At 36.2% G+C, this 13,385-nt stretch overlaps 1 protein-coding gene across 2 annotated transcripts in view; it reads left to right on the top strand.

Annotated features, from left to right (window-relative positions):
* The window catches only part of SGCZ (sarcoglycan zeta), a 377,337-nt gene extending 365,532 nt beyond the window's left edge, over positions 1-11,805 (top strand). For both annotated transcript variants that reach the window (XM_063155945.1, XM_063155946.1), the window contains exon 8: positions 11,361-11,805. In XM_063155945.1, the coding sequence (XP_063012015.1) occupies positions 11,361-11,582 (222 nt within the window). In that variant the 3' untranslated portion in view covers positions 11,583-11,805. The remainder of the gene's footprint in view (positions 1-11,360) is intronic.
* Positions 11,806-13,385: the final 1,580 nt, after the last annotated feature.

Raw genomic sequence — 13,385 nt, 5'->3', positions numbered from 1 at the left:
AATTGGGTCACTTGTTGGGACTGTAATCTATACATTTCAGAAATGCATGAAAGATTGCTGGTATGGGAGTCCTTTCATCTTTAGACCATAAAATGATATAACATTAAAAAAAAAAAAAAAAGCAAAGATCTTGTTGAAGGCTATCGAGAGCTCTCAGATTTCTTCTAAGCACTTTGGAGAAATTGATAGATTTTCAAATTGTTCTCAGAGGGGTTTGCTACAGTACAGCACTTTTGGAAGTTCATAATGTAAATATTTCACTGTGAATGAAGCTCTTTAGAAATTTTTTGCCTTTTGTGTTTGTGTTTTGTATTCTCTACCAAATGTTTCTACACATTTTACATACTATCCAACATAGACAAAACCAAACAAAACCAACATTCACATCTGTGGCAGATAGTTCCCTGGAATGCACACGCTGCATTACAGTGCAGACAGGAACATTTTGGCCAATATGGCATCAAAATCATATTTTGGTAACATTTTTTTATTGATGCAAGTATCTGTACAGCATAATTAAAGCATTATGTTTTCCTAATTCAGAGTCTCAAATATTTACATACCACATGCCCCACCTTATTTTTGAGTTTCTCCAAAATCAGCTCTTTCCCCAGTCTCTCCTCTTTACTTACCGCCTCTCTTACTGTTTCCTAACATTGCTGAGATAGAAGTAAAAAAATCGAATCCTCTTTTAATAGCAAATATTGTCCTACCTCATCATTGTCCCTTCTGTCAGTTTTTTTGAGTCTAGAGCTTCCTGTAACCTGTCTTGTTTCCCTTTCATGAGTCCCTACCTGGCCAAATCTACTGTGTTTCCTAAATTTATTAGCATAAATTTTACAAATAGAATGTATTTCTTTGTTCTTTCCCTTTGTGATATTGCCAGAGGGGAAAAGTAAAACTTCAATTAAAATTAAAGTTAAAAAAAGAGAAGCCAACAGAAAGACTGTTACCATTCCTTACTCTCCCATTATTCTTTAGGCAATGCTTGTTTCTATATTCTCTTTGTTTTGCATCCTACACCTCTTCATGCAAATATTTTATCTATGGATCCGTCAGATTTTTTTTTCTAGATTAACATTGCGATTTAATTGCATGACTTCTCATTTTTCTTAAGTATTTACTATATCTTATTGGAAAAGTAGTTTTGGAAACAATGTCCTATGACCTCAGTTGTACTTTGACAATGGAAATCCAAGAAAAAATATAATGCCTATATTATGTTTTATTCAGAACTGGAATTCAATTCAGTATTAAATGTTTTGTAGTAAAAAAATGCTAGTGAAAAGCTGACTTTTCTGACCTTCTTATTGAAAATTACTATTTTCTCTGTGATAAGACTATGCACATCTGTGATTTCCTACAAAGATGTTAGATTGAAAATTATCAGAAAACAAATTACCAACCTTTATCCAATCTTCCCAATGAAGTGTTTAATAAATATACATCTGACAAAGTTCAAAGTCTTTCAATAAGATCTGAAATGAACTGTAGCAAAAATCCACAGAGAAATTCTATTCTGCAGTCTGACCAATGCCTCTACAATCCACTGTTTAAGCTCTTCCACTGGAGTGGTTTAGAGGAAAATGCAGAAACACTTAGGAAGGCATACGCCAGGCACCAGAGCATTAGCTGTTGTGCAAAGTTACTATGGCCCCGTTAGGGAATTGCTGGACTAATTGCAGCCTGGTGTGAGGAACCGGGGTAAACATCTGATGGATTAAATATCTACACAACAAAATATTGGTTGCTTTTCCTGCTTACAGCCCAACAGATAAACCACATTAGCAGACAGTACAAAAAAATGCTTAAAGGTTTTATCATTATTCATTTTTAAGAAACCACATTCTAAAATGACAAAGTATCTAGATTAAAAATAATCATTTTAGCTTAAGAATTGAATGCCTTATAAGTCAGGTTTCCTCCACAAATAAAGTGTAGTCTTTGTGAATTAGATCTGTGAACCATTTTCACAATAAGACAATTTGTACTAGAAAGACATGCAAAGGTTTTTGTACCATTTTTATTCTAGTTAGTGACATTTAATTTTTTAATGTTTGAAAGCTTTTTCAAAAACTCATCAAAGATATGTGAATTCAAATTTTCTTTCTCTAGCAAAGTTATTGCCCTATTATGACAGAAAATGTGGCACCTGAAATCAACTAGTTATAGCCATGTTACAGAGCATTATGCATTTACTGACTATGAAAAATAGATTTTCCTTTTATTTAATAACTTCAGAATATTTTTAAGAACATAAATGTGTTTATGAAATACTTTTCCTCTAGCTTTATTTCTATGCAGTATAATCTTTAGCCTCCCACATCACAAACTGAATGCCTCTGCAAGCATCCTGAATTCTGCTGTTTGATACATTTTCCTTTTATTTACTGCAGTCTTATAATAATCCTTTTAGCCCTATTACGCATCATAGTGTGTGATCCCAGACTGAATACTGGCGGCTGTAATTTAGATTCAGATTCTGCTGCCCTTTCTAAAGCTCTTGAGCTGCACCCTTGTGAGCCAAGGCATCAGCAGAATCCTTTGATTCAATTATAACTTGGCATTTAGTTGTGAACTATGTATTATTCTATAAATAAACCATAACCAATGATTTAAAGCAGCAATCATTTACAAGGAACGTGAAATGTGAAGCTCCAGGCTACAGCTGAATCCACTGGTTCACAGAAGAAGAAAAAGATCATTTCTTGTCTGGAAATTTAACACAATGACTGCTAGTTCACTACAGCTTTTTCAAATAAGAGTGTAATGCAAAAGTACAAATCAATTTTGAATTCTGTAGATACTTTATTTTACTAGACATAAAAATGTTCAAGTTGGACCTGAAACACATAACTGTGTAAAGACAGCAAACTGAAAGGTCTGTTTGATGGTGTCCACACATCAGCCTAACAACTAACTGTAATAGTTTTGACCATCCAGAATCACATAATGGGTCAAGTTGGAAGAGGACCACAATGGGCCATCTGGTTCCTCTTCCCTGCTCCAGCAGGATCATTCTAGAGCACATGGGATTGTGTCCAGATGGTTCCTGAGTATCTCCAGTGAGGGAGAATCCACAACTTTTCTGTGCAGTCTGCTACGGTGTTCATTCACCCACACAGTAAGGTTCCTTCTGATATTTAGGTGTAATTTTCTGTGAAAGAGTTTCTGCCCATTGCCTCTTAACCTGTTGCTTGGCACCACAAAGAAGATCCTGGATCCATTCTCTGAGACCCTTTGTGCAGATATCATAGATATTGATGAGGTCCCCTCCCAGATGTCTGTCATTGAAGTTGAACAGGCCCAGCTCCCTCAGCCTTTCCTCACAAGAGAGATGCTCCAATGCCTCACTCATCTTTGTTGCCCTCCACTGGACCTGCTCCAGGAGCTCCATGTCTCTCTTGCCCTGAGGAGCCCAGAGCTGGGCACAGCACTCCTGATGTGGCCTCACCAGGGCTGAGTAGAGGGGCAGGGTCACCTCCCTCAGCCTGCTGGCAATGTCCTCCCTAATTGCCCCCAGGACACCTTTGGCCTTCTCATCCCCATGGGCACACCGCTGGCTCGTGGACAGTTTGTTGTCCACCAGAACCCCAGGTCCTTCCCTTTGCAGCTGCTTTCCAGCAGGTCAATCCCAGCCTTGTGCATGGGGTCACTCCTCCCCAGGTGCAGGACCCTGCGCTTTGCTGGATTTCAGAGCGTTTCTCTCGGTCATCACTCCAGCCTGCCAAGGCCCCTCTGCAGGCTGCCCAGCACTCTGGGCCATTGGCCGCAGCAGTCTCTGAAGCAGAAGGCTGCTGAGGAGGCTCAGCTCTTAGGAATCTTGAGCAGCTGCTATATGTCTGTCCAAGGAGCTTCTATGCAAGTTATGCTTTGCACTTTCATTGCATCCTGTTGACTGCCAAGGATTGAGTCAATAAAAGGAGAAAGATGTACAGAGGTTTCTCATTTTTAGAAATGTATTCATATTAATCACCTTGTCTATGACCTTTTTCCTATTTACCTCTTTATGCCCTTGTATTTCCCTGTCAAATCGGACTCTATCATAGTATCATTTTAGAGTATATTTTGTTGTGTCTGGCATAATGAGGCTGATCCTTCATTATAGTAAGGCTTATAGCTGTCATATTAAAAATGAGCTATATTCTTTAACAGACAAAGTTTACTCTAAAATCAGTGTGGCAGACAAGAGGCCAAGTTTATATTTACTGTTTTAGCACAGCACATTTAATGAAACACACAGACAATATTATTTTGTAGAGCCTAACAAATGCATATAGAGCTAACATTTGAACTATAATCCTATCCAGTTCTAAATCCAGGAGATGCATTTAACACAGAGATTAATAATTAAGATTTATTAACATATAATAAAACTGTAATAATCTTCACTTGTAAGCTCAAGTAACTATACCATTTTAAAGTATTTGGTGGCATTGTTGTGGATGTTTTTTGTGTTCTGAAACAGAAAATAAAAAAGAAATGGGACTTTTTAAATTAAGTAGATACACTGAAATTGAATTACCTTGTTGTACATGCTGCTTGCCATAACTATGGAGGAATGGTTGATCAAAGAATAAAAATATTTCATACATGAGTTAAATTCAACCAAGTTATGTTTGTCTGAGATTAAATGTATGCAAAAAAAGTTAAATGTTTGTATGCATGAAATGAGTTCATTAGACAATAAGCAATGGCAGGCTCTAGACATCAAAGAGTTACTCTTTATTCACCAAAAATTATCTGATACATGTGTTGCATATTGTTTTCAAAGCCTTTTTCGTGGTATTAAGCACTTGACTTCTTAGTGTTTTCTGTGAAGAAAGAGAGTAGTGAAAATGAAAGGAATTTTTTCTGTATTTTTTTAATTATAGGCTTAAAAATTCTATTAGGGTGTTTTGACAGATACTTAAAATCAAATGCATGTTATTTTTAAAAAAGCACTTTCCTTTTTCAACCAGTTATTCATGTGTAATTTATTTCTAGAAAAAAACCACTGTTCTCTACCATTTTACAATCAAAAATACAAAAGCAAAGCAATTTAACTGAAAACACTCATATTTAATGTGTTTTTTCATGGCTAAATTTTCAAGATTCACATCATAGGAAATTTTATTAAAAAGGCAAAAATGACCATGAATAATTTACTATATATTTTTAATATAATGTACCTTCTAATGATTATTTAAATGGTAATTAAGTTTTTGTACTCTGTAAATTAAGCACAAATATTTCAAGTACATTTTCTTTTCTGGATTGTGCACATAAACCACAAAGAAGTCACATCTATCAAAGATTGAATGAATTTACAAAGACTGAAAATTATTTCTGTAACAAAAAGAATAAATACGCCAGAGAGCGTTTTTCTTCAGTAGGCACCTATATATTGTAATGGGGTTATAACTCAGAAGTACCAATATATACTTTTGTGTATTAAATTTACAAAAATTTGTACTTAAAATGAAATCTTACAATCACAAACAACTCTTTGGTACTGATGAGTGAAAACACAAATTCTTCCATTCAAGAATGAACTGTACATTTCACTGATGTACAGTGTTATTTTTCATGTATGGATATGTTATTTTTCAAATCCCTTCCAGTTGTCAGTGGTTGTAGTCATAACATGGAGATGGGAATGGGAGCAATGCTGCCAGGGTGGCTGTGCTCAGGTGTACCAGAAATAATCTTTAGAAAGAGAATATTCACCACATCAGGCCATTGAAGGTCCCATTTGTCTTGTGGTCAACTGATCCTAGCACTGTAGAGAATACATTTTAATACACATTTTGTACTAGATGTTTTGGTCACTTCTGAATGCTTAGTATATTCAGTTTTATTTCAGCCATTACATTAATTTCACTGTTTAACCGTTCCTCAACACTATTAATCATTATGACCAGTATGGTTCCAGATATTGAGCCACCATGTGCTTAAATTTTCCAGTATATATGCTATCAAGTTAATATTTTAATTTTTCATTATGACTTTTTGTTCCTTTTCTCAGAACTATAATTTAGATTTAATGAAAGCCACAGATAAGTGTTAGAATAAATGGTCCATGCAAACTAAAGTGCTTCAATTTATGCTATAGTTCATCTTAACCTTGAATATTGAAACATATCAACATATGAAAATTATATAGTTGAACCTAGTGACCTAATCTGTATAATCTTCTTTGTAGGATGCTTCTGAGAATACCAAAAAGACTAAGAGCAAACCTTGCATTCCTGTAATTCAGAATAATTGAATATTTAAAGGAATCCAAAAAGTTTATTTAGTGAGACATCATTACAGTGTCTACTCATACTGGGTGATTAATACCCACCTATCAGATTTCCTTCTTTTCTTTCACACTTCCTCCAGTTTCCTGCCATTTCTTATCTGAATTAGACCTGAAATACGCCTTTGCAGCCCTAGAGAGTAGCCTGTTTAGTCAAGAGTTCATGGATACAGAAAATTCCTCATTGTCCATAAATCCTAAATTTTTAATTTGACGGTGTCAACTTAAACTGTCATTTGCTGTCTTAGAGAATTAGACCCATTAGAGAATTTTATACATGACAGGTTCATATCTCTTTATTGAAGAGTATTGTACAAGTATTTGATTTTTTTACCTCATGCCTACATATTTCCCACTGAAAGTTTGCTCCTTCAGTTTAGTTCTTTTTTTGTAGATAATCTATGTTTTCTGGCTTTCCCTACTCTCCCTTTCCTTCTCGATGTTCAGATTAACAATACATTGTGATGAGCAGGAGAATGGCAGATCTTCATTAGCAAAAAGTGTATATAAAAAGTGTACCATTTTTCCATTCTTATCACATACACTAGGCTGATTCAGTTTGATTCTTTAATTAGTCAGAAATCAGATATACTTTTAAACAATATAGTACTAATATATTTTTCTCTGTACTAAAATGCACATGACAAAGCAAGGATCTGGGATTTCTAAACCTTAAGTATTTGGAGACCATGATGCTGCTAGCATTCTGCTCTCCATGAAATAACATTTCTCGGAGTAGCAGCTGCCTTTTCCATCTTGCAATCTGTCCATCAGTCTCCTTCAATGTTTCAGGAATGAATTAAGGCTTTGGTTTTATTTGTGCCTATTTATCTGCTGAGGAGTGAGACCCTCAGAAAGACTATGACTGGCCTACATTGCCTTGATGCATGTGAGGTATTAAGGGGCTTATCTCATACCTCTCACAGCAAAACAGATTAGAGAAAGACCATGTACACATTATCTGGCAGCAGTGTTCCCTAGAAACATCATACTGTTTAATTTTTTCTCTTGCCACTTCTTCCCTTCTCTTTAAACACCTGATAACATCAGATGTAAAACAGTAAGTAGTTTAAGTTTTGCTGGTGTTGGAGGAGTTTTCAGCCATGAATTTCTGTTTTAGCAGATCAGAGGACAGAAAACAATATATCCTCAAATATGTACACTGAAATTCCTAATGTGTTGGGTTACTCTGGCAGTATATTTGGATTCCTACTTAACTAATAGATAGCAATGTTGCATCTCTAAATTTTGTCTCTCATTTACAACCCAACAGCATATGTACAAGGTAGATTTTAACACTGGCTTTAAACCATCTTTATTAATCCTCTTCAACACAGGCTTCACCAGGGTATAGCTACAGGGATGGGATTAAATTGGACTCACTGCAGCAGATATCACCCTCTCAAGAAGCCAGTTCTGTTTTTCTCAGACACCATATCCTAATACCCACATTGCTCACCAGATGCTCTAGGATGCATGCTGGGACAGGCCTGGATAGCTATCATGCTGGATTATGATACCAGATAAACCTGGACTGTTGTACATCACAGATTGAAATTTGTAAATACCAGTGGAAAAGCCTGCACAGCTATGCTTATTAAAGATAATTTCATTTAATGAGCAAAATAACTGAGCTACTTTGTAATGCACACCAGAGTAAAGTGCTCTAGATTAAAGTCTTGGAGCAGTACTCTACAGAACACCTGCAGTGGTAGATTGTAGAAGAGTAGCTGTACTGATGTAAACAAAAAGAAAAATTATTGAGCTCATAGCAAATAATAGAATAAATTTCAAGAGATTTACCTCCAGCCAGATCTCTGCCACATAGGCTCTCTGATTTTTTGAGTTAATTTTTGTTTGAATCAAGACATGTCTTTTAGAAACCATTTAATTTTGTATTACAGATTTCTCATGAACCTTCCCCATCATGACTGCAGCTAAGCTGTTAAAATGGTCAGTCACACAATCTGCCAAAAGTATGAAGAGCTCATACTGTATTTTGATGTGTTGCCTTACACGCTTGTCTTCTATATTGGAGTGCTTTTTATTATTGCATGTATGATATTCTAATGTCTCCAGCTTCCATAGAAATAGTATTTTTCTTTTCTTCTTCAATATTCCAAGTATACCAAGGTGTGCTGGTTTTGGCTGGGAGAGTGTTTATTCACAGTAGCTGGTACGGGGCTGTGCTTTGTGTTCTGGTTTTGTGTTGTGGGACAGTGTTTATTTCCTTCACAGTAGCTGGTATGGAGCTCTGTTTTGGATTTCTGCTGAACACGAGGTTCATAATGTAGAAGTGTTTTTGTTATTGGTGAGCAGGGCTTACACAGACCCAAGGACTTTTCTGATTTTCATCCTGCCGTGCTGGGGAGGGGACTGGGGGTGCATGGGAAGCTGGGAGGTGACACAGTCAGGCAGGGCAGGTGACCTCAACTGACTAAAGGGACATTCTGTACTCTGGAGGAAGAAGGAATAAGGGGAAGGGCCTTTGGAGTGCTGATGTTTGTGTTCCCAAGTCACCATTATGCATGATGGGGCCCTTCTCTCCTGAAGATGGCTGAACACCTGCCTGCCCACGGGAAGCAGTGAATTCATTCCTTATTTTGCTTTGCTCGTGTGCATAGCTTTCACTGTTAAACTGCCTTTATCTCAACCCAGGAGTTTTCCGGCTTCTACCCTTCCAACCTCTTCCTGATCTTTCTGGTGGGCAGTGAATGAGTGAATGGCTGTGTGGCACACGGCTGCTGGCTGGGGTTAAACCATGGCACAAGGCTTACTGAAAGTCAGTATTAAAAGTCCAAAAGGCCCCTCAGATTTTTTTAGCTCTATTTGTTCAAAGTTATCAAGAACTGCTGATTAAAAGTTTGTGACATTACTGGCTCCAGTTTAATATCCTGCTGAATTACTGTTGAAATTGAAAGTATTTTATCACAGTCATGTTCTGACATCAAGTTTTGATCTTTCTCCAAGCACAGAACTATGCTAAGCATTATTTAATACAAAAGATATACTTACACAGACCTTGCATTGTTAAATGCTACTGGATTTTTATGCAATGCTATTGATAACTCTATTGTTACTACTTTAATAATAGACCTGTTACCATTTGTTTTTGCTTGATATGAGAAGTGAAAGAGTACTTTTAATTATTTGTCACTCCATTCATTATTTTGTCCTTTGTTTCCTTCCCACATTTTACCAGTTCCTAGTTACTAGTTTGTTGTTAAACTCTTTTTCCCCCATCTGTTATTTTGTTTTCATATTATATTTGCCGTAGTTACTTTCACATTTACTCTTAGCTGATATGAATGTTTCAACATGTGTAATCTTTTTTTTTTTTCAGTTGTAATCTAGCAAAACATTATTAAAGTGTTGCCAACACCATCCACATTTCTTACATAAAAGTTATTTCTTCATGGGTTGTGACTACTAATTGTCTCAGGTCTATAATACTGGAATTTCCAGGCAACATTGTGTGTCTAAATACATCATTCCTTTGTTATGTGAATTACAGAACAAAGGTAATAGTTTGCTACATTTTAGTTTTGTGATCACTTCCTCTGTCAGTCACAACGTGAATTAAAGCAGGCATTGTGACATGCAGATGTCTCTGAGATTCTCTCTTTCTGTCCCTTTTGGTGAATATTTCCTTCCACGACAGACAGTATGATTACTGTGGGAGCTAGAGAACTTACAGTGATGGGGAGTTGTAGTGTTTGGGGCTACTTTCAGACTATATTACCTTCAATAATTCCAGTCATTTACAGTGGATGGAAACATGAATATGAATCAATCCCTGTATGGAATTTTATACAGACACTTTATTTTTTTCCCAGCCTGCTATTCCTGACTTCTCTATGGCAGGACCTCAGTAGTGCTTCTGCACTGCTTTGCTGCCATATACTCTTATTTTATTATAAAATAATGCTTGTCTCCTATAGAATAAAAAAAAGCAATATTTTCCATATTTCTTTTGGTTCTTTACATGTACTGTGAACCTTGTGGTACAATGATGTCAAGTTGGCTTCATTGATTTTAGATAACATATAAAGAACATTAGCAAGTGTTTAAGGAGCTCAGGTTTTCCTAAGCTTCAAGTGTCACCTCCAGAGCTTAATGTCATTTTGTTACCTTTCTTCTAGAAGTTCTTAGTCTTCTCCTGAGATAATGACTGGTTTTACTTTAGCTCTTATTTACTCTTTCCATAGATTAAAATAAAATAAAATAAAATTTAAAAAATTTTGAGCAGCTGGACACTCATCTGTTTGAATCAGTAGAAGACATGCAGTTTTCTGCAAATGTAAGTATAAGTATTGGAGAACTCAACAGAGATTCATTAATGTTACTGGTATCTACAGTTTCATACTGACTCATGTTATTTCCAAGACATATTGAAAAAACCACAATATTTTTTAATCATACTCGATGTTCAAAACCAAATGGGAATATCTTGATGGCCTTCTTAATAAGACTAACCTGAAATCTTTGCTCCTCTTAATTTAGGTCAAAAAAGCTCTTTATTTTGTGCATATGTCTTTGTAACCTCATTTAATTATTCTCTGGAAGTAGCTATTGTTAAGCCCCTACAATTTAGCACAGTGCAGCACATATTTTCAACTGCTTACAGGAGCACACTGGGGAATGTGCTTTAGTATCACTTCACACTTATTAAAATACAAATTCTGCCAGAGCAAGTATATGCTGCTGCCATGAATGAATAGATGTTAATCATAAAATGTTCAAGTGAAAATTCAACCTACTCAAGAATCTTGTCTAAATGTTTTTGAATAATAATATTTGTACCTGAATAAACATGTTGATGAAGTAATTGCATATATTGTCATAATGACTATTAATGCAGAAATGACTACACAGAGATGAAAAACAATAAATGCCTACAGCTTTTTTACTTCTAAAAAGAGAAATTTCTAATATATCTTTATAATACTTCTAATAAAATATTTCTAAAATTTAAAATATATTTCTAGAAAATCACAGCTGCCTCAAAGCACTTCTTTAAAATATGTCTCACTGCTGATAGAAATTTATGTATTCTTTTTTTTCTCCCTCTTTTTAGATATTTTTAGACGCAGATACAATCCGCCTGGGAAATCTACCAGTGGGGTCCTTTTCATCCTCCTCCTCCTTCTCCTCCTCCTCCTCCTCCTCACCCGGCTCTTCAGCTCCTCGCCAGACTATCTATGAGCTCTGCGCCTGTCCCAATGGTAAACTCTACCTGTCCCCAGCAGGAGCAGGCTCCACATGTCAATCCAGTAGCAACATCTGCTTGTGGAGCTAGAAGGACTCCGTTTTATCCTCACACCAGAATAGCCTTTGGTTACTATCCCTCAGCTTCACAGTTCGGTTCGGTTTCCCTCGTGAGCAGCCCGACGCTCCGAGCGCCTGCAGAGCAGCTTCTTGCACTGCAAGCAGGAGTTCAGGCTGCCTTCTGCTGGGGCTTGTGCTGCCGCCCAGCGCAGAGACGGCAGAGAGCGATCCACTCAACAATGTATTCTTCATCAGGAAACCTACAACATAAGATCACCTTATTTTCCAAAAGGGACAATAACACAGGTGCCTTTGCTACTTGAAGTGAAGCACATAGTTTTAGATTTTTGCAGGACCTGGATATGAACTGCACATATATATATATATATCTAGAGAGACAGAGAGAGAGTACATTGATTTACCCAGAATCTGATGGTGAGATGAATTGGTTCCCCCTGTATGATAAATAACTTATCTGTCTGAAAGCACAATTTTCCATTCATCTTTTTGGAAGTAAACTTTTATCCCTGAATTTTAAAATTTTAAAGCATTGTGTGATGCTTGCTTTACTAAACAAATTCAGTAAATGGTTTTTAATACAAAAAGAGACAGAATTCCTCCCTGAGTTTGATTTCTTTAAAAATGTGTTGTTACTATTTGTCTACTAAGTCTAGGATTTTGTACACTAAGTAAATTTTGGAGATGCTCAGCAATATTCCTTTAAAAGTTTAAAAGAAATGCTCCTGTTTGTCAGATCTGAATGACCTTATGTAATATTTTCGAGGCCATTGCATGTGAAGCAATTGCTTTAAGTATAACACACAGTTTCTGGAAAAGAAGAACAGGGTAAAGAAGGAAATTCTGGTGATATGTTTGTTGATCAGTGTATTGCTCTTCAAAAGGTTCTTATAATTGGCAAATACAAAACCAAGGGAGAAATCTTCAAAGGTACATCTTGCCCATTTTCTGACTATGTCTATCCGCTACCACTTGAACACGTTACAAACATTGGTAGTAATGTAACGTGGTGCTGAGAAGCAGTGCACTAACAACTTGTATGACATTCACATTTATTATTCTCTTTTGTTTACCATCTGTTGCTGAGGTTTCAAAGTAATAGTAGTATATATAAAACCACATATTAAACAACATTCAGTATTAAAAAGTACATTGATATTACATTGCCTTTACCAGGTCTCTGTTTAAATTATGCAGCCAGATTTGCACTCAGATCTCACTACTGACTTTCTTTTTTGACAAGTTTCATGTGGGATTTCTTTCTTGTATCAATGTTCATACTTATTTGGGTTCATTGTTAATTGAAATCTTATAAAAAATACTTTGGTATGCTGCTGGTAAATTTGTCACAGCATTGATTAACAAGAGTATCTCGAAACTTGCAGAACCCAGGAAAGTAAAACAATATAAAAATGTTTCCTATTGCGGAAGATGGCTTGATTGTGTGAGGTAAGTGTGCTCTTTAATTCTACTATTTAAATTACATCACCTTGCTTGTATTTTTAGAGGCTTCTGAATCTAAGGTCACCAATGAAATGAGAGCTTTTGCAAAGTAATTCTGAAGCCAGGGGAGATGGTGCAAGGTGGGTATTTCTACACACTTTAAAAAAATATATATTTTTAGGGGAAAAAAAATGAAAATGAGCAAACTAGCATGGTGATTGTCATGGCATCTTATTACCACCTAATAAGATTGACTTTGTTTTCACTTCAGGGGAAATTCACTCTTCTGCAGAAGACCAGCACAAGACATTTCAATGGCTTGACTGGTGCTTGCCTTACCATTGGCCCTCTTCAGAGGTGTGAATTTTACCCC

Source organism: Melospiza melodia, chromosome 5 (assembly GCF_035770615.1).
Source record: "Melospiza melodia melodia isolate bMelMel2 chromosome 5, bMelMel2.pri, whole genome shotgun sequence".
In the NCBI taxonomy this organism is placed as follows: domain Eukaryota; kingdom Metazoa; phylum Chordata; class Aves; order Passeriformes; family Passerellidae; genus Melospiza; species Melospiza melodia.
Note: the sequence above shows the minus strand (reverse complement) of the source record. Positions and strands in the feature narration are given on the sequence as shown.